Below are 25,015 nucleotides of genomic sequence, written 5' to 3' on the forward strand. Positions count from 1 at the left end.
GAACATGGCACCTTGAGCTGAGCGGCTGTGAGCTGCTGACCGGCGGCCGGATGGCGACTGGACTTGGAGCTGAGCTAGCTGCGCCCTCCACAACTAGGACTGAAGGACAACAGGTTGGCTGTTCCTCTTCCCCCATTCCCCAACACTGTTCCGCTCCCCCAATTCCCCAATAAAATCTTAAAAAAAAAAAAGATCCTGAGTACCTGCAACAGAGTGGTCCCTTGTTTCTGGGCTCTGTGGGGATGTCCTCGGGTTTGATGGACAGTGAAGGAGTGAGGCCAGAGTGCCTTCTCAACTGCCCAGCAGTATTCATAGGGTCAGACTTCCTGGGACCTTAAGCAAGTGGCTGATGCTTCTGGAGCCTCAGCGTCCTCATCTGTAAAATGGGTTGCAGGATTATTTTGAGGGTTAAATTTAACACATGGAAAGCACTTGGTCTGGACTCTGGTGCATTGTAGATGTAGTTAATAGCAGAAGTGTCACCATGGTTGCTGAAACCCCAGCTGTAGTTGTGGCCCAACTTGAAGAGGGAGGAGACTAATCCTACTTCAGATCCTGCACCTCCATTTACTGCCACAGCTTAGATATCCCTCATAGGTCAGCGAGTCCTCTTTTCTGTCAACCTCTGTTCCCTAAGAAGAGGGTCCCTAACTGTGTGTGTATGGGTGGAAAGAAGGTCAAAGGGAGCTTTATGGAGGAAGGAGCATTTAAATGGGGATTTGAGGACTGAGAAGGAGTTCATTGAGCACAGCAGGATCAAGGCCTGACCAGGCAGAGGGTGGAATACCTGTAAAGGTCTGGAGGTGGGAAGGAGCTGGGTGTAGTAAACAGCCCCTGGAGGACTGGAGTGGTAGGAGAGAGGAGGAAAGTGGCTTCCTGTGGTAAGGCCTGATGCTAACCTGAGGACCCTTCTCTGTGGGACTGGGCCTGCTCACCCTCCCCTCTGCCCCCCAGCTCCTGGCTCCCTAGATCCCCATGAGCAGGGCCCTTTATTACCTCTCTGAGAGGTGCAGTCTTCCCCTGCAGGAGCCTCACAGCCAGGAAGTTCTTCTTCGTGTCTAGCCCAGGTACAATACTGTTAACTTTCTTCTTCAGAGCTACGGTCCTGGGGAGTGGGAAGGGCTTCACAGTGGTTACTACCATGGAGGAGGGTCTGTGGGGCAGGTTCCTGGAGAGATGGTTCACAGAGCCCAGAGCACCCTCTGTCTCTCGGCCGAGGGTGGCCATGCCCTGACCTGTGCTGGGACTCTGCGTCCTTGATTGGACCCACTCCTCACCTCCCCCCTCAGGGTACTCCCTTTTGTCCTCCTTTTCTGTACCTACCCCTTCCAGCTCTGTTTCTAGCCCTCCTTTGAACCGCATACTCCAGTCTGTCTGTCCCTCTGTCTGTCTTGGTGGTAGGTAGGTAGGGAAGGCTCTGTCTCTCTGTCTCTCTGGATCGCCCACCTTGCCTGCCCCCTGCACTCCCCACTCCTCCCCGGTCAGGGTCGGGTCTCCCCTGGGTGTGGAGGGCAAGGACCAGACCGCTCCCGCCTTCACCTGGAGAAGGGCACAACGGATCCGAGAGCTCAGGGTCTGGGCCCGGAGGGTCCTGCCAGGGGGCGGGGGTTAGAGGACAGCTGGGGCCGCAGGGCTAGGAGGGTGGGGGGCGGAACCTCGCAGTGCTCCCTTCCCCCACTTTCTTAAAGGGCCGGCACGGGGCTGTGCTGGACGGGGCTGGCCGCACCCTCCCGGGCTGAGTCAGGGCGCACACCGGCCCCTGGTGTGGAGGCGTGGCGGGCCCGCCGGGTAGGGCGGTCGCTGTCTCCTCCTGGCTCCGCTCCCGCCACCCGCTGCCTGCAGTACCCCCACCCTTCCCCGCCCTTCCCGCTCCTCCCCTCCCTCCTTCTCTCCTTCCGTTCCTCCCTCCTACCGTCCGTCCCCCCATCTCTGCTCAGCTTCTCCACAGCGCGGCTCCGACACCCGAAGGGACAGAAGCGGGCGCAGGAGCCCCGACAGGCAGCAGCGGAGGAGTGGGACGGTCAGTCCAGCGGCGGCCTCCGCATGGCCCTTCCGTGAGAGGCTGGACCCAGCGACTGGGGCCAGGAGCGGTGAGTGGGGCCGCGGGGCCACCTTATCCCCAGGGCCCCCGCGTGCTCCGGGACCCCGCCCCTCCCGAAGCCAGGCTGGGGGCCTGTGAGGGGATACTGGGGGTGGGGTGGGGGGGTGGGCACGCGTGTTGGGAGGCGGGCGCCGCCCTCCGCCCTCCGTGCCAGCCAGGCTCTGCTAACAAAGCTACATTTCGAGATCAATTCTGTGGCGGCTGGAGCATCCGAAGGATACGGTTGTCATGGAGATGGGGCGAAAGAGGAAGCCCCGGGATGGCCAGGTCTGGGCCAGGGAATGCGAGCACTACTAGAGAGCCCCAGGCCAGCCTGTAGGGAGGGTCAGGGCCGGCTGGCCCAATTGTCTCCCGGGCTTTGCCTTCTGATCCCCCTTTTGTATAATCTGAGTGTGTATGTGTGTATTGAGGGGTGTCAGTGGGAGCTCGGTTGCTGGGGACCTGGGATGTTGGGTGCCGGGCCTGCCAGCAGCCACCTTTACCACCGAAGAGCTTTGAGGATTTATTTCTGTTTCCAGTTTCCCAACTTTGACAGCCTGACTTGGCAGCCAGGCCTCATGGGCTCTGAGCTCTGCCGCTAAAGCAGGGGCTTGCATGGGGGCGTGGCAGGCAGTGGGCTAGGCGAAGAGGCACATAATGGCTGTGGCAGCTGCAGGGAGGAAGGGGTCCTTGGAGTCTGCTGCTGGGGCTGGGGTGGGGCAGATATGGGACCAGATATGGGACCACCCTGCCCAGCTGACCCCCTCCTAGGAGAAGGTATACTGACTCTTGCTGCCCCTGGAGGATCTGGGTGCTCCTTGAGTCAGAACTGGGGGTATTGTCTCTGCACAGGCCCAGGGGGCCACTGCTTCAGCCCACCCCTTCATCCTGAGGCCAGTTTGGGGGAGCCCTAGAAGAACTGGAGGCAGAAGCCCCAGCCACAATGGAAGTAGGTCTGAGATTCCTGGCAGGCGCAGGATAAGCCATGCTGAACTTGACGTGTAGGTGAATAGGGAGCAGGGAAAGGGCTCAGGGTTTGGCCAAGGCAGATGGGCAGCCTGGGTCTGGGGAGAGGCATATGGACTTTCTGGGTTTCCCAGCTCCTGTTTCCAGATTCTGGAAACAGGAGCTGGGTAATGGGGGAGGAGGGTACTCAGGCAGCTTGAGGGAGAGTGGAAAAGGAGCATTGGGATCCCCTCCAAAGCCAACCCCTGGTCCTGGGCAGATATAGTCGTTCTTCCACCCTACCCTTGGGAGGTTAGGAACCCTGCCTCCCATGGAAGCCACACGTTCTGTGACCTGTGATCTCTGAATCAGTAAAATGGACCAGCTGCCCTCCCCTTCACTCCACATCTCTGGAGGAAAGACCTGCCCTTCAAGAGCCCTCCTTTCCCCCATATATGATGAGAGGCAGTGGCTTTTGAATGGGGCTATTGCAAAGTTTGGTCCTGGTGGAAACACGGCAGTTCCCCAGGTTGTGACCTGAACCAGAGGGTTCCCACATGTTGGGGTGAGTAGGTTGGTGGTGGCCCAGCTAAAGGTAGAAGGATGATTGCAATGTCCTTGGAAGGCCTCCCTGCCTGTGCCTCTTGCAGGGGTTAAAGCCTCAATGCTTGGGTGACTGGTACCTTGTAGCCCCAGGACTGTCTGTGCCAGACAGAGAGGCTTCCCTCCTGCTGCCTGTCCTGCTCTGACAGCGATGGCCGGGCACTCCCCTAGCCCACCTGACCCACAGTGTTTCTTGAAGGGAAGGGGCAAAGTTAGCTGGAAAGAAGGACTTCCTGCTTTTGACAGCACTGAGAGAGGGGTTGGGGGACATTACCTTGCGCAGCTCCTATACATCGAGCATTACCACTGTGCTAAGTACTTTCATGCATACGACAGCCTGTAGGGGAAGGTGCTCCCATTATTCCCATTTTGTGGAGGAGGGTACTGAGGCTCAGGGAGAAGTTGCTTTTTCAAAGTCACCTAGGTAGGAAGTGGCAGAATCAGGATTTGCACCTGGGCAGAACTGTCTGAAGCTTGGACCTATATCCCTGGTCTCGTCCTCTTCTTCCTTGAAGATGCAAGTAAAGAGGGAGGTGGGACTGAATGCCTTTCCATCTGCAGCAAGGGAGCCATCTTGGAGGAAACTGAGGCACTAAGCTGGGATCTAGAGAGGTGGGATGGGGACATTCCCATTCCGGATGTTGGCTTGCAGGAGAACGACACTGCTTCGAGATCTCGACAGACGATGCTCTAGACATCCTTTGCCAGATGGTCTTTTCTAGGGAAATCTGTTTTGAGTGGCATCTTATGTCTGGGGATCTATATTTAGCCTGGTTCCTCACACAGGAGGATACACTCAGGCTGTCACCCCTCAAAGGGTGTTTGGGGGGAGGGATGGGCCTGGGCAGGCCTGATTCCTTGCCACAGCTTAGGCAGAGGTGGGGCAGGGCCCATGTTCCTTCCAGCCCTGCCCCAGTCGAAGGCTGCCCTACTGGTCTCCCTGAGATCTGGCTGTTTCCTGCAGAGCCCTAGTCCTCCTAAGTAAGTTTGCTCACAGCTAAGTTTGCTTCCTTGGGTCTGAACCTCTTTAGGTGGTGAGCTACTCTAGGTCTGTGTCTGCCTGGGCACCTATGACTCCAGTGTCCAGCCCAGCTCAGCCCAGGCCCACAACCCAGCTTGTGGGCTGCTGGAGTGGAGGGCAGCCCTCTCCTCCCAATCCTGCTTCTTCAAGCCAGGCCCTGAGCTCCCCTCTTTGGAGTGTCTCCCTCCGCTCACTTCCTTCCCCTCTAACTTTTTGTCTTGCAAAACCTGATAGTACAATGAACACCCACCTACTCCTATATACCCTTCACCTAGAGAACTAAATTTGCCAATTGTTGACATTTTGCCCACAGTTTTTTCCCTTTCTCTGAAACTTATGAAAGTAAGTTGCAGACATCATAACTCTTCGCCTGTATATACTTCAGCATGAATTCCTTGAGACAAGGACGTTTTGCTACATAATGACTATACTGTTAACATATCCAAGAAATTTAATGATACAATTTAACCTCCTATGTAATCCTATTTGGATTTCTCTAGTTGCCCCATAATGTCCTTTATAGCTGTTAAAAAATTTTTTTTGATCAAGCATCACACCTTGCACTTAGTTTTGTCTCTTTAGTCTCTTTTTATCTGGAACAATCCCCCTGTTTTTTTTTTAAAGTCTTTATGACATTGTCAATTTTAAAGAGCCCTGGTCAGTGCTCTTGTAGAATATCCCACATTTTGGATTTGTGTTATTGCTTCCTCACGAATAGATTCAGATTAAACTTTTATTTTTATTTTTTTTGGCAAGAATATCCCATAGGTGATGTTGTGTCCTTTTCAGTGCATCCCATCAGGAAGCACATGCCATTAGCTTGTCCTGTAATAGATGGTGCTAAGTTAGGTCACTTGGCTAAGGAGTCCCTTTGTTTTAATCCCTTTTCCCTACCTCCAGAGTCTTCATCCACGCACCTGGTCAGCAAAACTGACTGAACCCCTACTGTAAACCATAGGCTGGAGAAGGGTGCTTAAGCAGACATGATGGGGCCTTCAAGGAGTTCACAACCTCAGAGGTGGGGGTGGGGTAAGCCACAACTCAGGGGAGGTGCTGTTAGAGTCGGGGAGAGGCCCAGAGAGAGCAGTGCAGGACACAAGGAGGGGATAGGGGAGTGAAGGGGGTAAGACAGGAAGAAATGGGGTGGGATCTGGATACAACTGGCCACCAAGAGCCACTGAAGGGTTTTTAAAGGGCAGCAATGGGGCAGATGAGTGCGGGGGGAAAAAGCATTCTGAGGGGGATGGAGTGGGATTGGCTGGACTAGCATGATGGAAAAGAGCCTAATCAGGAGGCCATGATGAAGTCCAGCACAAGATGCTGGGCACTGGATTTGGGGCTGCTGCATATGGTGCACAGAGGGGATGGAGTTGGTGGTATGGTGGCCCTGCTGGGACTGGGGTGTGGCAGGTGGGGTGTGGAGTAAGGAGTGACTTAGGAGGCAGAATGGATGGGCACTGGGTCCAACTAGAGGTGGGGAGAGCTGTCGTACAATGGCTTGGGAAGGGTGATGGATAATTCGGTTTTGAGTGTGTGAGCCTGAGGTACTTTCCAGGTCAGAGGAACATCATGTGGGAAGCTCATTTCCCCAGGTTTTGGTGGTTCCTTGTGGCCATGCTCTCAGAAGTTCATTTTGGGATGAGAGCAGAGAAAAGGCCGTGCCTAACCCACAGCAGGGAGCCGATGGTGGGTTTTCAGGCACCAGCAGGGAGGGGCTTTGAGGAGGGGTCAGGGCAGCTCAGAGACAGTTGCCACTGTAAAAATCAGAATAATCCCTACCTTGCAGACTCCTCAACTACCTTTCCTCATTTTGTTTCTTCATGCTTGCTTGACAAAACCCCAACCCTGGTTAAATCCAATGCCTGGCTCGCTCCACATCTGACCTGTGCCGCTGAATGAGGCCTACCCCAAGTGGTTTCATTTTAAGATCAAAACTGGAAAGTTCAAGGGGGGTCCTCAGTGCCATCCCGCAGTCCTGCCACGGGTCTCCAGTCCACCCCGTCTCCCCCTTCCTGATAACTGTTTCACACTTTCTCTTCCACCTTCAGCCCCAGCCCCTCTTCCCCAGTCCCTTCTTGCCCTGATGACATTGCTTCTTACTTCTTTGAGAAAGTAGAAGCAATCAGAACTTCCTCAGACTCCCAGCGCTAATTCACCCATGTGCCAACAGCCGCTCACTGCTCTGCCGTCCTCCTGTCACTGTGGGGGAAGAGTCCCTGCTCCTGGCTATGACCACCCCTCTACTTGTGCCCTAGATCCTGTCCCCTTGCGCCTGCTTGAGGACATTGCTCCAGCACGTGCCCCTCTTACATTATGGGTTCCCCCTCTACCAGATCATTTCATCAGCAGACGTCTTGCTGTTCTTTCTCCTATCTTAAAAGATGGCTCGCTTGCCTTCTCCAGCCAGCTACCACTGCATTTCTCTGCTCCCCTTTACAACAAAACTCCTCAGAAGTGTTGTCTAGACTCATTGTCTTCATGTCTTCTCCTCCAACTCTTTCTTGACTTCACTCTGGTTGGGCTTTTGCTCCCTTCCACTTCACTGACTGCTCTTCTCAAGGTCACCAATGATTTCCATGTTGCTATACCCAATGACCAATTCTCAGTCCTCATCTGTGGCATTTGACACATTCAGTCCCCCCCTCTTCCTTGAAAAATCCCTTGACCTCTAGGACATCCAATCTCCTGTTTTCCTCCAACCTCATGGGTTGCTCCTTTTCAGTCTCCTTCTCCCCCACCACACCTCTTAATTTTGAAGTACCCAGGACTTAGCCCTTGCCTGGCGGCCATTGCTCATCCAGTCCTGTGGCTCGAAACACCACCTATATGCTGCCACCTCCCAAATTTAGATGCCAAATTTTGACCTCTCTTTTGAGCTCCAATAGCCTACTCAGCATCTCAACAGTCATGTCTTCTAGACACCTCAAACTCAGCTTGTACAAAGCTGAGCTGTCAGTCTTCCTCCTCAAACCTGCTGCACCCAGTCTTCGCTATTTCAGGAATGGCAATTCAATTCTTCTAGGTGCTCAGGGCCCAAATGCTGGTGTCATTCCTGACTATTTCTTTCTCTTCTACCCCATTACTGTCCATCAAGGGATGAGTCTTTTACCAGTGACCAGATCTCCCATCAATGGGCTATGGCTGAATAGGAGGGATGATTTCAGAGATGGGGACACAGGGAAGTGGTAGTGGAGTGGCCCAGTGTGGTGCCTTTCACACCTGCTTGCTTTGTACCCCATGTTGCTGGCCCTCAACCAGCCCCAAGGAGACCACATCCTTTGTTAAGCCTTGTGCTGAACCTAAAGCAGACACAGAAGAGGACAGGAAAAGAGGAAGGGAAGAGGGGAGGGGGACACAGCAAGGGAGAGGTTAAGTGGAGCTACATGATCAAGAGGTTGGGGAGGAATGTCATAAGGGAGAAGGCAGAGAGGATGAGGGGCTTTCTTGGGAGTGGGTGGACAGAGAATGTGAGGATCTAGAGAGTACAGGGTAAGTGAAAATTGGGCAGGGGAAGGGAGGGTGAAATTTCTTAGTTCATCTCTCCCGGCTGTTGAACCAGACTGTGGGGAGGATGCTCATAGTTTGAGACCCTTGGGGACTGCCCTGCCGAGGCGTTTTAGGCAAGCAGGGTTGGTTGGGAAGACTTACACTTGGTCAGTCCATTGTAGCTCTTGGGGTTCAACTCTCAGTCCATAGGCTCATGAGTCAAATGTGGCTCAAGAAGCAGAATGAGTCCCAGGTACCCTCTGGAGCTCCATGGAGACAGAGCGGTAGCCAGTCACTACGTCTGAATAGCTTAGTCCTTTGTGGTCCCAGATAACCGAGGGCTCACCTTGTAGGGAAGTCAGCGGGGGTAGTCACCAGCTATAAACATGATTTGGGATTTGACAGCAGACATTGTGAATTTCATCAGTGTTGAGGGCTCTCCAAACCAGCATGCAGAAGTATGCAAATGATAAGCAAATGAGGATGCCAAGTGGCTGGGGGGTAGGGAGAGAAGCAAGCCAGGCGATGTCAAGGGATGACCTTTGCAGAGGTAGGCCCAGAGGCCCCTGAAGGTCCCAGCAGGCTGTGGGACACATGCAGATAAGATGCAAATGTGCACTCAGCCCCCAGGGATCTCTGCCTGACCATGAGAAAAGTAGCCTGTCAGATCCCCACAACACAAGGCAAAGCTGGTTTCTCAGGGGCCAAAATGAGAGAAAGAAAGCAGGGTGGTGCTGGGCTCCCTAATAACCCCAGTTGGCACCACCTGAAGGGGATAGGTGCCTTTTTTTTTTTTTTTTAAAGATTTTTATTGGGGAATTGGGGGATGGGAACAGTGCTGGGGAATTGGGGGAAGGGGAACAGACAAGTTGCTGTCCTTTTGTTCTTCAGTCTGGTTGTGGAGGACGTTGCTTCACTGGCCCAAGTTGGCACCATCATTGCGCTCTTCCTGGGCGAGGCAGATCAGTTGCCGGCTTCTGGACAGCCGCTCACGGCGACTGCTGACCACTCATGCTGGCTGCTGGCTACACACGGTAGCCCATGGCAACCTACTGCAGCAGGGGCTACAGCCTACGGCGACACGACGGCCACGGCCACGGCCGGCCACGGCCGGCGACGGCCGGCGATTCACAGCAGCCCAGCTCCAGGTTGAGCTGTTGTTCAGCATCTTAGCTGTAGAGGGCAGTGTCACTGGCCCTCATATGTGGGATCTGAACTGGGGCCCTCTGGCATCCCAAGCCAGCTCTTAACCAACGTGCCACTCGGCCGGCCCCGATAGGTGCCTTTTAAAGGAGGCCCAGACCCCTGGCCTTTGCCTAGCACCTGGTGTGGCTCTTGCGCCTTGAGATGGTAAGCTATGAGGGTGCCTGGCCTGGGGTAGGAGTGTTGGTGGGGCTAGGATTGTAGGGTCTTCACTTGCCTCGGGAAAGGGTGGGGCGCTCTCTCTGGCCCACCCTCCTGTCCTCTCCCCCCATCCCAAGAGCTTCTTCTGGCTCTGCCCTCAGGCTAGGCCTCTGAAGGCCCTGCCTGAGAACCTGCTCTGGCAGCCTGTCAGAACAAATGTCTGTGGGGCCCACTGAATGTCCTGTGCTGCCTGACCATGCTGTTCTCCTATGTATTCCACCCCCAGTGTAGGCAGCCAGCCTGTTCTCCTGCAGACCTGAGACAGGATTCTGGGAAGCAGTAGCCACTGCTCTTCCCTGAGCCCTTGTGGCCAGCTCTAAACTGAGCATTACACCCACGCCATCTCCTTTGTCCTCACTGCAGTTCTGCGAGGCAGATGCCGTGAGCACTCCCCATTTCACACGGGAGGATGCTGAGACTCAGAGAGGTGGGCAACTTTCCTGAGGTGACACAGCTTGTGGGTAGCAGAGCTGGGACTTGAAGTCAGGTCTTTCTGACTGCACAGTTGGGGCACTGACCCACTACCTTGACTGTCCCAGTTGGAGGCACTTATTGCTGGACAAGTTGGTCCAAGCTGGGAAGACCAAGTGGCTTAGGAGAGATTAGGCTCGCTTTGGGGAACAGAGGCAGGGAGGTTCCCAAATCTTCTGGGTAGACATCTCCTCCATATTATCATAGGCACCTCCCTGCCCCAGGTAGTTAGGACCTTGAGGAGGTACAGGCCCAGGCTGAGCTGTGCCTGAGGAGGGTACTTAGAACTCTGGGATGACAGTAAAATCCTGATCTATAGACTCCTTGGCTGGCAGAGGCAGGAGGGGGAGCATGGTGAACTGTGTGATTCAGCGACCCAACTGAGGGGGCTTCCTGTCAACTTCCTGCTGCCCATGTTGCCAGTAGCCCAGCAGGTTCCTGTGGAGCCCTGGAGTGCCCATGAATGGTGTGAGCACAGCTGGCTAAGGTCTGTTCTGAGCACTTCTGCATCCCAACCCTCTTCATTGATCATCTTATTGAACTGTCCATATGTGTGTACTTTTGTTTTCATGTGGGTATGAAGGTCTCAGCCCATGTGCTAAAATCTGGGTGAGCTAGGGAATCAGTGTAGCAGGAATTTTGGGGAAGGGCCATTGGACTAATGGGGATGTTTAGGTGGATTCCCAGTGGGCAGAGAATAAGTCTGAGAATGAAAGGTTTCCAGCGTTTTTGTTTGTTTGCTTCATTGTTTTTCTTTTCCCCAAGTAGCCCTCATGGAACTTTCTCTGAGTGTCCAGTGTCAGAGGTCCTTGGGGGATTTTTCAGGTTGGGGTTCATGCCCAGAGCCTATGGATGGGCTTTAGAGATCCTTGAGCCTCTCAAAAAACATGCAAAATGTGCACATATGTGACAGTTTGTCTGGGGTGGGAGCCATAGCTTCATCAGATGCTCAAAGAGGTCCAAGGCTTGCAAATAGTTAGGGATCTCTGATGTACATGGGAAATGAGGGTGTTCACTTGCCCAAGCTTCCCTTGCACATTGGACATAAAACCTGAGTATCCTGGCTCCCAGCCCTGCTCTTTGGGGCAATTGTGGTCTTAATTTTGCCTCTACACTGACATTCTAGAACGATTTTCTCTGGTCCCAGCACCTTCCACACACCCTACCTAGACTTTCAACACCCTTGAGCATCCCACAGGCACTTAGATTTTGCCTGTCCTAGGTAGTGCTCAGCACCATGAGTCCCCATCCCAGTCTGCCTCCTGCACCCCTATTTCTACCAAGTGAGCCTATACACGCCCATCTTCTCCCAAACCCACCCAGCTATCTGATGCCATTGGGTGTGGCTGTGGTCAGTGTGGGTGCTTGTCTTCCCTACCCCAAACCTAGCCTGAAGCACTGGGTTGTCCCTTCCCTGCCCCTGGCTTCTCCCCAAGCAGAATGGTTTCCACCCCGGTTGCTCAGTGATGTAGGTCTTACTGCCCTGAACCTTGCCCCTAGGCCTGTAGGCTCCTTATTTCCACCTCACCACCCAGGGGGACTGCCTTCTGAGTCTTTGCCCAGTTCCCTCCGTGTGTGCATGTGTGCACGTGTGTGCGCATGTGTGCATGTGTGTGTGTGCCCACAGATGCCTGCACCGTACACTTGCTCACAGACATGCACACTAGCGCCTGCATCCACTCTCCCCTCTGTCTTATAGAGCAAGTTGGACCCTGGAGCCCTCCCTGCTGGGCCCCCCCCTCCAGCCCTTTCCTTGGGCTTCCCACAGTCCCTGGCTTGGATCCCAGCATGGAAGGCACTGTACCAGGTTATCCCTAGAGTCCAGCATCGTTCCAAGCAGAATGCCAGCCTTGCCGTTTTCCAGCTGTGTGACCCTGAGCTTGTTTCTCAACCTCTCAGCCTCTGCCTACCATGGGGTAGATGATCATCTCCAAATGTTTAAAAAGTGCCCAGTGTTTGCCAGGAACCATGCTAGGAGACAACAGCGAACATGACATAGTCGCTACCCACACCGAACTTACATCCTAGTGAGGAAAATGGGCAGGAAGTAAGGAAACAAATAGAAAAGGAGGTTTCAGTCATGCTAAGCGATGCTTAGCAGATATGCTGCTTTGTGGAGGCGTGTGAGAGAGTGCTGGGTGGTCAGAGAGAGCCTTCTGAGAGAGGCAGTGTTGGAGTTGAGCCCTGAGTGACAGAAGAGGCAGTCCTTTAGAAATCTAGGGAAAGAGCATTCTAGGCCAAGGGTACAGCTGGTGCAAAGGCCCTGAGGTGGGAATGAACTCAGGGAGCAGAAAGAAGGCCACGTGGCTGATGGGGTGGGGGATGGGAAGAGGGCAGTGAACCAGTTCAGGCGGGGCCTTTTCAGGCCATGCTGAGGAGACCAGATTCTAATTGAAGGGTAATGGAAGCTATTGGAGGATTATGAGTGAGGGAACGATATGATGTAATTTGTGTTTTCACAGCTCGCTCCTGCCATAGGGAGAGTGGGGTGGGGGACATAGTTGTCTCAGAAGCAGCTGAAACCCAAAAAGTGGTTGGCTTGGCATTTAGCCCTGGCCCAGCCAGAGTTTCCACTATCGTCATGGGCCCCATCTTCGTTGGTGCTGAAAAAAGGCTGCTGAGACCAAGGTCATCCCAAGGGCAGTGCTTAGCGGGAGCCCCTGTCTGGAATAGGGCCTGGTCAGCCCAAGAGAAGGTGCAGGGGGTCCAGCCACTTGCCAACCTGTCATTTGTAGGCATCTCCTTGGGAGAGGGGCCCTGTGGACCAGCAGTGCCCACCTCCCCTGCTCTTGCCAGCAGGGCTGGAGGTGGGCAGGGTCACTGCTTCGGGTGGGCTCTTCTGGTTGAGGATTTGAGCCCTTGATCTCATGGGAGGGTCTGATGGAAGGCCTGGGAAACTGGATGCTCATCTTGTACCTCCAACCCATCCAGGTGCAGAGTGAAGTTACTCCCGAGCTCTAGAGTCAGTTACTTACTGTGTGACCTCAGGCAAAGCCTTTCCTGGTTCTGTGCCTCAGTCTCCCTGTTAGTCAAATGTAGTGGTAGAAAGACTGGACCATAGCTGCCTTTTCCCTTGACCTCTGTAGGGAGTTTGTTCTTCCTTGGATCTCAGCTCTCTCAGCGTTCATGATGTTAAGTTCTCCCACCAGCCCTGGGAAGGAGAGCAGAGGTGAGATCCCCATTCTGCAGATGGGTCCTCAAAGGCCAGAAAGAACAATGATGAATCCCAGGGAACATAGTGGTTCATAGTGAGGACTTGGGGCATTGTTTCACACTGTTCTCTGAAGCTCCCCTTTATGTACCCCGCCCTTGGGCTCATTAAGTGAGGGGGCAGTCCTGGTTCAGCTATTTCTGGGCTCAGCTGGCCCTTAGCCCAGTCAGGGACTCTGGGTCCTCTGCCCAGAGTGGAGCTCAATGCTGCTCCTTGTTTGCTCATCCCCAGAAGCCGAGGACACGGCCCAGTGCCCAGTACTGGCAGAACCTCTATCCCATTCCTAGCTGCAGGAGGACATGGCAGGGCAGGTAGGGCTAGAGCCATCCCGAGGCAGCTGCTGGAATTTGCGGGGTGACATAGGAGCCTCCCAAGAAGTCCTTGATTTGTCCATACCCTGGCTTTGGGGCTGCTGCAGACTCAGCATCAGGTGAAGCCGTTTATACTTTCAAATCTCAGGCTTCACTGAGAGCTCAGGCAGAGCCCTGACCAAAGGGGAGGGACCCCATGGGCTCAGCCTCCATGCATGGGTGTGGGAGCGTGGGGCACCCTGATGGAATGGGGTGAAGCCCTGTGCCCCAGATCCAATGCTCACCCAGGCCCCTGGATTAGAAAGCAGGCCAGGGGACGCAGGAAACAGGCCAGAGAGCCCCACTCTCCTCCTCTGTCCTTTCTCGGTGCTCCCCCACCCTCCAGGAGCCTCAGCTGAGGAGGTGACCTGTTCTCTCCCTCCTCAGAGCGCACAACCTGATGGGACAGAGTGAAATAGTAGCAGGGATTTAGGGCAGAGCAGAAAGAATCCCTCCCTTAGGGCCAAGCCTCTTGGGGTCCCCGGTGTCCTAGGATCAGGCCCAGATATGCTACAGCCTGTCTTTCCAGACTTTTTTTTAATCTATGAAAGTTTTTTTTTTTTAAAGTGAGATCTATGCTCATAGTCTTCAAAGCTCTAGGAGGTGACACTCAGGGTGAGTAGGCTGGGGCCTCAGATCCCCGCCTGTCCTGCCCTCTTCTCTTTCATTCTATGTTTGAAAACTGAGCTTAAATGAATCTTAAGTGGTCTTGTGGTGGCAGAGCTCCCTTCAAGGGCCTGAAACCCCCAGAAAAGTAGACTCACCTTCCTCTCCAGTCCTGGACCCTTCTCTAAGTGGGAAGGAAGTTTCTCCTGGAGTGTAACTCAGTGTTTACCAAACTTGCCTTGTTATAAGAATAATAATACTTATATCCATTCCCATAGATTATGGTTCAGGAGGTCTGGCGGAAGGGCCTTATTATCTGTAATTTAACAAGTCCCTCAGGTGACACTTATGACCAGGCAACTACAGGCAGTATGGGGATATCCCTGTGGCTATACCTGCAGCCTATTCTGCTGCAGCCCATAAGACTGGCCAGCCCCTCTCTCCCTTCTGCCTCTCCTGAGCACCTGCCACCCCTTCTCCAGAGGAGAGTGAGGGTGCTGGGGGAAGCTGAGTCCTGAAGAGGGGAGGAAGGAAGTTGTTTGGAGGGGCTGCTGGCAGAGGTCACTGGGGGAGGTGGGGGGGGGAAATGGCTTAGACTTGGTGGGGTCAGGGGCAGAGAGGGAAGAGGGGAGAGCCAGAGCACAGCCCGTTGCATCTGCCCTCCCACCTAGGATTAGATTGGGTAGGAAGTCTCTGCGAAATGTGGGCTGGTTCCCATCCATTTTTAAAGGGGGTGGGTGTGGAGATGGTAGGTACTCCTTATTTTACAGAGGAGAAACAGACCCAGAGCAGGACAGAGGGAGAGTGGGGCTGGCCTGCATGGGGCAGTGAGGAGGCCCGACCTGGACCCATGCGAGTAGGGCAGAGTAGGGCCTGAGTCCCTTTTGCAGTGCTCTCCCCGGAGTGCCCCACGGCAGCCTCCTCACGAGTCCCTCCTCAGGGCTGGGTGAGTTCCGGGATCGGTGTGGAGGGGAACCGGAGGCCCCCTCCTCCTTCCTCCCGGAACAGCCAGTGCCTTGGGATCTGGACATGGGAGGCAGCCTCGCTCTCCGGGTGGCGCCTCACCCGCCCAGCACCCTGGACAGCGCCTCACGCCGGGCCACAGGATGGCCACCTCCCGGGCCTCCTGTTGGCTTCTCTGGGGGTAGCCCTCTGTTTAGAAAGAGCTGCACTTCTGTTGACTTCTTTGCCTCCTCTCTTAACTCTCCCTCTAAAGGCAGCCCCCAGCCCAGTTCCCTCCATTCGCCACAGACTCACTCTTCTCTGGCTCCTGGAGCCGGGGCAAGGGAACATGGAAAGAGGCAAGCGGGCTGGCTGGCTGCTGTCAGATTGGGGTTTTGCCTCCATCACTCACCAGCAGGAGAGGAAGAGGGCTTGGAGGAGTCCTGACCCTTCCCTAATCCCTTGCAGCCTTCCTCAGGGGGCTTTGGTGAATTCTGGAAGGCACAACAGAGATACATAAGAGGTAACAGGAAGGCAGGACTGGGGCACATGGAGTGGCTGGGGGTGAGGGGAGAGGTGAGTGTGGCTGGCCTGAGCAGGACATTGAGAACATCATGGCCTGAACCCAGGTTCCAGCCGGGAGGTCCTGACAAGGTCATCTTGGCCAGCCTTCTCTCCCCAGGCAGGCTGCCTGGTGTTGGTTCTGCTGGGCTTAAGAACCCCCAAAACCTGCCTTGTCTGACTCACCCCTTTATCTCTCCATCTGCTGCCAGGTCTAGTGGAGTCCCAGGAGCTGCCAGCACTGGGTAGAAGCAGTGTCTGCCATGGATGAGGATAAGCTCCCATCTGTACTACCTGGGGAAGATGGTGCCACTTGGGACCCCAGCCTGGAGCCTGAAGAGGAGCCTGGGGACCAGAACGGAATGACAGCCAGTGAGGACCTGAATAGTAGCCACAACACCACAGGACATGAGATAAGGGGCACTCTGATGGACACTGAGGAGCCCGCCAAGGTCCCAGACATGGCCCTCCACAGCCTCGGCCTTGGCCTCTCCCTCACCAATGGCCTAGCCCTGGGGCCAGACTTGAACATTCTGGCGGATTCCACAGAGTCCAGACCCTGGAGGGCTGGTGGGCTGGCGGAAGGGGATGATGCCTCCAGGAGCCTTTGTCCAGACACTGAGGACCCTCAGCTGGGGTAAGTGGGGGTCTTGGGATAGGGGTTCACCACATTTGGCTGCTCTAATGCTATGTGGCCTGGTCCTAGCTACTAATAACAAGAATAGTTCTTGTTATTCTCATCCATAAAATGGGAATTTCATGCCCCTTTTTGCCTAACTTCTGGGTGTTGGGAAAATAGAGGCATGAGATTTCAAAGGCCTATAGGCTTTTTGTGCCCCTACCCTCAGTTCCCTTGGGCTGTTTCTATTTGGAGTTGGAAGGCCATGCCCTCTTAATCCCAGGCTGGACATTAGAGTCCCAAAAATGCCTTGATGTGGAAGGTCATCTGGTCCATCTCTCTGCTTCCTGGAGATGAGGATCTCCCAATTCTGCAACTGACCTCAGGAGAGTAGGCTTTGTGGGTTAATCCCTATCAGCTACACTGACTGGCATTTGGAAGTTCTACCAGAAATCTCACTTCAGTCCTACTTACTGGAGTTGCAGTCCCACTTCTATTATCCTTAGCCAGAGGTGGAGAGACTGGTGTCTTGGCAGTGTCAGCTGGACAAGGAGGGTGGGGATGGCAGGGAAATGTCTAAAAGACCCCAGGGTAGGCTGAAAAAAGAAAGCTTAGAGAAATGTTAGTAGGCCCTGGTCTGGACAGGCAAGTGTATGGGAGGTGTGTGACTGTGTGTGTGTGGGATGTGCATATGTGTGCCTGGCCTGTGGATTGGTGTGTGCACAGGGAGGTGTGAGCATGTTGGTGCACATGAGTCTGTATGGTTGTGGGTGGGGGGTATTTGTGTGTGCCTGGCCTGTGCATGTGTGGGTACACATTTGAGTCTGCACGTGGGTGTGCAGGGCTGCGTGTGCCTAGGTCTCCGTGGGTAGCAATGTGATTATGCAGGGTCGGATGCCTGTGGATATGCTGTGTCCATAAGAACATTTCTATCCAAGTAGCTCCTAGGGTGCCACCTGGCTGGCAGTGGGGTGTGGGCAGCGGGCCGGGGCTTCTTGGAGCACACTGTTTGCATATTTCTTTGGGATGGCTGAAACTGGGGGGCACATGGAACTTGGGAGGCTGGGATGGTAGTTTTTAAGCCCCTGCAAGAACCATCCCTCAGTTCTGTTCAGGTGCTTGATAGGGTGGGAAATAATGGGTGTGTGTGGGGGACCATTCATGGCTCTGAAAATGAGGTGAGAGCCCCCACAGGGGCAGACTATATTGTTGCTCAGGTGTCTCCAGAACCCAGCACAGCCCTGGCAAAGGTGCCTTTGCTGGGTGGATTTGGGTGTCTGCTCTGTGACTCTTCCCTTCCCTCCCCTCCTCTTGGAGGTCAGTAAAGGCGACTCCACTCCAGTCCACTGCAAGGCATCCTGCCATCTTTTAGATTTCTGCCCACTTCCCACTCTTTTTCTGGTAGGAGTCTTAGCTCCTTTTGGGACTGGGGTGAAAGACAGCCTTTTCTCTCTCAGGTCAGTATGTTTCTCCAGGAAACACACTGGGACCACACCTGAGACACTGGGGTGCTCCAACGAGGTGTTTGAGGGGAACGGACACTTCCTAGTCCTCCAAATACAGCTCAGTCTCTGCTAGGTAGCAGGGCCTGAGGCAGAAGCTGGGCATAGCCAGATCCTCAGGGGGAGAGAGGGGTGTGCTTCTTTGCAAATGATGGGCCTTGGTTTATCTGAAGTGGGTCAGTCTCAGCCTGCTTCTTTCTTTGTGTTTCTTCCTCTTGCTTTCTCTATGTTTCTGTCTCTCTCTATCTTTGTCTCTCTTTAGCTCTATTACTCTGTCTTTCCTATTCTGTCTTCCTGTCTCTGTTATGTTTTCTGTATCTCTTTTCTCTGTCTTTTTTTTTTTATATTTTATTGGGGAATTTGGAAGGGGAACAGGTTGGGGAATTGGGGAAGGGGAACAGCCAACTTGTTGTCCTTCAGTCTTAGTTGTGGAGGGCGCAGCTAGCTCAGTTCCAAGTCCAGTCACCATCTGGCCACCTGTCGGCAGCTCACGGCTGCTCAGCTCAAGGTGCTGTGTTCAATCTTAGTTGCGGGTGGGCATAGCCCACCATCCCATGTGGGAGTCAAACCAGCAACCTTGTTGTTAGGAGCACTTGCTCTCACCAGCTGAGCCATCCTGCCACCTGTTGGCAGCTCAGTGGCAGCTCAGCTCAGGCGCAGCTCACTGGCCCATGTGGGATTCGAACCGGCGACCGTGTTTCTCAGCGCTTGTGGTCTTAACCAACTGAGCCACTCGGCTGGCCCTCTCTGTCTTTTTTGTCACTGTTTCTCTCTCTCTCTCTCTCTCTCTCTCTCTCTCTCTCTCTCTCTCTTCTTCTTCTTCTTCTTTTTTTTTTTCTTCTTCTTCTTCTTCTTCTTCTCTCTTGTCTCTCTCTCTTGGTCTCACTCTCCTTCAGTCTCTCTCCTTTTCCTTCCTGGACCTCCCTGCTAACCTGTGCATCTCTCCAGTGGTTACAGTCTTTCAGGATGCTTCAGTTTTTCAGTTCACTTGTGTGTGATGCCTTGTTCTAGGTGCTGGGGCTACATCAGTGAGGAGAACATACAAAAATTCCTACTTTCATGGAGCTTACGGCCTAGTGGGGAGACACATAATAAATCATAAAATAATAAAGTACTATATAGTATGTTAGAGGGGGATAAGTGCTTTGGAAAAAATAAAGTAGGAAAAGGGGGCTGGGGTGTTTGGGGGCAGGTCCCAGTTATAAATAGGGCAGCCAAGGCAGACCTCATTGAGAAAGGGAGGAGGAAGGAGACTTCAACCTGAGGGAAGATACTCTGGGCAGAGGGAACAGCTAGCGCAAAGACCTCTTTTGGGGGCAGCACAGGCCCCTGCAAGAGCTTAGGCAGCGTGGTGGGTCACGGGGCTACAAACATCTGTTCATTCACCCAGTACGCCCTGTAGCAAGGTTTACTGACTACTTGCTGTGCGCCGGGCACTTCTGGCCTTGTGTGTGTGTGGAGTTGGGGGTGGGGGGCTGGGGGGCTGGGACACAGATGAAAACAAGGGAACAATAAGAATACTACATCCTGATAGGGGTTGGGAGGACATGAAGAGTTACCCTGAGGATGGAGAATAATGAGAGGGACCAGTGTGGTGGGTGGTGTGGACCTGCCTCCCTCAGTTTCTTTGAGGAGGTGACATTAAGGCAAAGCCTGAGAGCTAGACTAGGGTTGGCCAAGCTAAGCACCTGCCAGGCTGTGAGGATAGCAAAATTATGACCCAATGTGACACTAATTGTGATAAGGGGAGTAGCCCCCTAGGCCAGGCTGGAGGAAGAGGCTTGACAATCATTCACCTATGGCTACTACGGGCCAGGCACAGGTTTAGCACTGGGGGGCAAGCCATGTCTGTCCTTTTCTGCTGCTGTACCCCAGTACCCAGCCCAGCATCTGGAATCTAGTGCTCAGTAAGTATTGGCTGAAAGAATAAATAGAACACAATCCATGCCTGGTCCCTGCCCCCGGGGAGCTCCCAGGCACAGATTGGTGTAGTCCCAACACCTGTAATGCAATGGGGGACACCCTGGTAGGATGCTGACTGGTTCTTGCATCCTGCAGGCTGGATAGCCCTGGAGGGCCAGATGTGCGGGACGGCTTCAGTGCCACGTTTGAGAAGATTGTGGAGTCGGAGCTGCTGCGAGGTACCCAGTACAGCAGCCTCGACTCCCTAGATGTACTGAGCCTCACAGACGAGAGCGACAGCTGCGTCAGTTTTGAGGCCCCCCTCACACCCCTTATCCAGCAGCGGGCGCGTGACAGCCCTGAGCCAGGGGCTGGCTTGGGCATTGGGGATATGGGGCCCGAGGGGGACATGGGAGCAGCTGGTGGTGATGGGGAGCTGGGCAGCCCCCTGCGGCGCTCCATCTCCAGCAGCCGCTCAGAGAATGTTTTGAGCCGCCTGTCTCTCACGGCCATGCCCAATGGCTTCCATGAAGATGGACCCCGGGGCCCAGGCGGGGATGAAGAGGAGGAGGAGGAAGAAGAGGAGGAGGAGGAAGAAGAGGAGGAGGAGGAGGAAGAAGACACAGACAAGTTGCTGAACTCAACCAGGTGAGGCAGGGCCCAGGCTGGGAGCTGGGAGAACCATTGAGCAGATGAGGAAACAGACCCAGAGGAGGCAAAACAAGTTAGGGCAACCCAGTGCCCAGAGTGAACAGTCCTCTCCACGGTCATTGTGTCCTTCCTCTGCACCCAGACTTCCTGCCCCAGTCCTGAGGGTCCAATTCTGCCCTTCCAGACCTTTCTAGTCCGATGGGGCCAGGGAGCTATGCTGTGGGTTGTGGAGCATCTGATGATGGGGCCCTTCTAAAAGTCTGACTCAATTACCTCCTGGTTCAGTGGGGCTTCTTTCTTTGCTCTGGTGAGTTTTCAGAGATCTGGGGAGCCCTTTCAGCTCCTTCCCAGGGCCTCTGAGCCCCTCCTTCCCACACCCATTTTCCCTCCGCAGCGACCCCAGTCTAAAGGATGGCCTGTCGGACTCAGACTCAGAGCTGAGCAGCTCAGAGGGGCTAGAGCCTGGCAGCACAGACACACTGGCCAATGGGTGCCAGGGGGTCAGTGAAGCTGCTCGCCGGCTGGCTCGCCGCCTCTACCATCTCGAGGGCTTCCAGCGCTGTGACGTTGCCCGGCAGCTGGGCAAGAAGTGAGTCCTGTCTCCTGCGTCCTCCCACCCCAGGCAAACCTGGCATCTTCCTCAGCCTGAAGGGGGTGTGGGTGACTTCTATCAGGGGTGCCTGGTGCTTGGGGGGCTCCCAACAGTCCCCAAGAACTCCTCCTCCTGCCACTGTCCTCATTCCTGGCCTTGCCCTAAATCTGTTTCCTTTCTGGGCTGCCCTTGCCCTCAGGGAGGTGGGGGGCGGGTGGCAGAATGGCCCCTCGGGGTTGGAGGAGTGGTTATGGGGCCACGATGGGTAGTAGTGAGGATAGCGCAGCTGGGTGTGGTCCAGTGGCTCACCTAATGGGGCCAGGAAGAGGAGAATCTGGGCCTGGGCTGGGGATGCCTGGGACCCAGGAACTGGGGGAGGGGTTCCTGGTACTCATTAGGCCCCACTCACTGTCTATTGGGACTGGGGCTGAGCCCGCCAAAGCACAAGCCCTGGCCTTTGGAGTGGGGGAAAAGGGAACTAGCCAGATGAGAGTCCTGAGGGGTTGGGGGACTGTGAGGCTGAGGAAATTGGCTGGCACATCCTGAGCATGTCTGACCATCAGCATGTCCACCTGCCTTTACCCTTCCTCCAGAGTGCTTCCCAACACCCACATTAAGGCTCTGAGATGTGCAGAGGCAGGCCTAGCTCACAGGCTAACCAGGACAGTTCAGGCCCTGGACTCCTAAGTGTGAGCCAGCTGGGGGCTTAGGCCACAGGAAGGCGCTGTGGTTGGCTTTGTTTCGGGATCCCTCTCTCTGTCTTCCTCCTCCCTCCTCCCCGATCCACAGCATCCACAGCACTCCTGTTCTTGTCCTTCCAGCTCCAGCTCAGAAATCACAACTACAAGCCCCCCACTCTTTGCTGGGCTGTGAACCCACTCCCCGCCCCCAACCTAATGATACCCTTCAGAAGCCTTCATTATGGTTGATCCCATCTTTTCAACCCCTTCCTCTGCAAGAGTTTCCTCATAAGCATTTAATTGTGCTTAAGTCTTTTCCATCTGAGAACAACAATCCTTCCTCAACTAGTCTTCCTCCCCCAGCCTCTTCACAGCCAAAATCCTCGGATTTTCTGCCCTGGGTGGCCTCTGTCCCCTCCCCTTCTCCACATTCAAGCCCTCTGGGCTGGCTTCTCCCCCACCCTGTCCCCTCAGAAGCCCCTCCTGCCAGGGTCAGTAGCAGCCTGTCTTGAATCTGGTGGCCACTGCCAGACCTCACCTTCAACAGGTTTGACACACTGGCCACTCCTTTCTTTTTCTTTAATTAAGCTTTTAATTATGAAATTTTCAAACATACAGAAAGGGAGAAAAACTATATTAAACCTCCTTGTACTTTTTACTCAGCTTCAGAGTTATCAACGTTTTCTTCTTCTTATTTCCTCTACTCCCCCCACAGGCCCTCCCCCCATTTACTAAAGTATTTTAAGGCCTATTTTAGGCACTCCGTCATTTGACCATAAATACTTTGGTATGGTCTCTGGCAAGGATTTTTTTTAACATAATCCTAATTCATTATAATTTATAAGAAAATTAACAAAAACTCCTTAATTATCTCTATATTCAGTCTATGTTTAATTTTTTCTGATTGTCTCGGAAATGTTTGTTCAAGTCAGGATGCAAACAAGGTCCACACATTACATTTGGCCAATATGTATCTTAAGTCTTCTTTTAGTCAACAACAGTTGGATAGTCCCCCTCTTTTTTTTAATGCCACATATTTGTTGAAGAAACAGAACCATTTGTCTGGAAAAATTTTCCACATTTTGGATCTGGTATCCTCTGGTGTTATTTCACATGTTCCTTTATTTCTCAGGTCTCCTGTAAATGGAGCGCTTGGGCTTCATTAGGTTCAGGTGGAGATTTGTTCTCTCTTTCGGCAAGAATTTATCACTCCATTCTTCTTGGAACACTCTCTTTCTTGGCCTCCAGGCTCCACACCCCTGCTTCTCTGGTTGCTATTTCTGTCTCCTTCACAGGCTCCCTGTCCTCAGTCTACCCTGAGAGGGGCTTCCTCAGATCTCCATGCTGGGTCTGCAGGCCTGTCTGTGCATCCTCCTCTCACACGGGCTCATCTCCACTTCACACCGTGCTGTGATTTACCAGCTATGGGCCAATGACTCTCACATGGGTACATCTAGCCCCATCTGTTGTCCTGAGCTCTGGACATCTCCTCCCGGGGCCATCTACTCTGTCATGCCCCACGACTGTTCCACCCCCATATCTAGTGGATTCTGCCTCTGAAATCTCTCTCCTCCCCACCCCTTCCACCTTTCTCCTGGGCAGCTACTGCAGTCCCCGGTGGGTCTCTACTCAGCAGGTAAAGTGTTCCCAATACAGACCTGACCATCTCACTCATTTGCCTCCCTGCGTCAATGCTAAGAATTGAGGCTGGAGCCTTCCCTTGCTTGGCCCTGAGGCCCTGTCCCTGCCTCATCTCTTCCTGCCCCTGTTCCTGCTCTCCGGCTCTGGCCACAAGGCCCTGCTGTAGCTTCTTGGATATGTTGTGCAGTTTCCTTTATTGGGGACACTCTGAATCATTTCACCCCCTACTCCCTTCACCTGGCAGATTCTTACTTCCTGTAGACGTTGCCTGAGATGTCACCTCCTCTTGGAAGCCTTCCTGACCCCCTGTCTAAAGTTGAACTGTCAGAACCTAATTGGCCAGCAGGGAGAGGCAGCCTAGGGGTGGGCAGGTGGGTGGGTCAGGGTACCTGGGGGCCCACTGCCCATGTACCTCCAATTGTTTGTAATGCCCTGCTTCTCATGGACACCCCATGCTCTCCTGGCAGCAACGAGTTCAGCAGGCTGGTGGCCGGGGAGTACCTCAGCTTCTTTGACTTCTCAGGCCTGACTCTGGACAGAGCGCTCAGGTCAGTGGTACTGGAAAGTGGTGCTGCACGCCTGGATTCTCATGCCAGTTCTATCATTAACTTTCTGTGCAACCTTGGGCCAGTGTCTTGACCCCTCGGGGGAGGCTGTGGGGAAGGGGCCATCAGAGCAGCAGCCATCCAGCGACTCAGTGGATGCCAGCTATACGGTGGGTGCTGAGGATCTGGAAGTGGGAATGCATTTGACTCTCCCCACCCCTGACTTCCCCACAGTCAGCATGGGAGAAGATTTGATCTCAGGTCCCACTGCAGTTTGGACCCAAGAAATAACCCTCAGGGCCCGCGGGGCCCAGGGAGCAGAGGATGAGAAATGAATGGGAGGATGCAGCCCAGTGTCTAGCAGGCATGGTGGCTGGGCCAGCAGGGAGACCCCAGGCCAGAGCCCTCGGGAGAGAGATAGCAGCCTCTGAGCTAAGGGCTGCGTGGTCCATGCATATTAGACCTTCTTGCTGGGTCCCACATGTCTCTTATACTTAAAAAAAAAGTATTTTCCATTCTTTTTTCTCTGCTTCAGTTGGGATATTTTCTATCGACCTGCTTCCAGTTCACTTACCCTTTTCCTGTGTCTAATATGGCCTTAAACCCATTTATTGAGTTTTTTTACTTTCTATTATATCTTTCAGTTCTAGAATTTTCATTTTATCAAAAAAAATTTTTTTGGTAGATCTAATTCTCTGGGGAATCCCCCATTTTTCACTTGTTTTCTCCATTTCCCCCTCTGTTTTCTTGACATATTAGTCATGGTTGTTTCAAAGTCCTTGTCTGCTCACCCCAATGTTTGCATTATCTGTATTTGTTTCTATTATCTCGTTTCCCCTCTTGGTTTTCCATCATATATCCTGTCTGTCTGTAGGCTTAGTAACTGTTTAATTAGATGCTGTACATACTGTATACAATTATAATAGCTCTAGATCATTATCTGTGCCTCCAGAGAGGGTCTGCCTTGTCTTTCGTTAGGCAGTTAGAGTGGGAAAGGGAGCATCGTCCTAATCCCAACAGGGCTGAGCTGAGGAGAGGTTCAGGGTTCACCCCATTCCATGGCGAAAGCCCACTAGGCTTTCCATGGGAGCTTGGTGTGTTCATGGGGGCCTCTTCCTTTGGTGGGTCCTGAATCCTAATTTTGTCTCTTCAATGAAGCAAGACTGTCCAAAACCCAAATCCTTCTGTTTCTCAGAGGTTTCT

General features: G+C 53.7%; 1 protein-coding gene across 5 annotated transcripts in view; it reads left to right on the plus strand.

The window, feature by feature from the left end:
- PSD2 (pleckstrin and Sec7 domain containing 2) overlaps positions 1-25,015 on the plus strand; it is a 64,065-nt gene that overhangs the window by 15,813 nt on the left and 23,237 nt on the right. The window contains exons 1-6 of one of the 5 annotated variants that reach the window (XM_019662138.1): positions 1,835-2,090; positions 15,893-16,317; positions 19,860-19,942; positions 20,237-20,351; positions 20,749-20,943; positions 23,735-23,815. In XM_019662138.1, the coding sequence (XP_019517683.1) occupies positions 15,944-16,317; positions 19,860-19,942; positions 20,237-20,351; positions 20,749-20,943; positions 23,735-23,815 (848 nt within the window). In that variant the 5' untranslated portion in view covers positions 1,835-2,090; positions 15,893-15,943. Of the gene's footprint in view, positions 1-1,833; positions 2,091-2,297; positions 2,369-15,892; positions 16,318-19,859; positions 20,352-20,748; positions 20,944-23,734; positions 23,816-25,015 lie in introns of those variants that run through there. The other 4 variants (XM_019662102.1, XM_019662131.1, XM_019662121.1 and 1 more) reach the window with 4 other exon arrangements.

The sequence above is a fragment of the Hipposideros armiger genome, unplaced genomic scaffold (assembly GCF_001890085.2).
Source record: "Hipposideros armiger isolate ML-2016 unplaced genomic scaffold, ASM189008v1 scaffold_11, whole genome shotgun sequence".
Classification (NCBI taxonomy): Eukaryota; Metazoa; Chordata; class Mammalia; order Chiroptera; family Hipposideridae; genus Hipposideros; species Hipposideros armiger.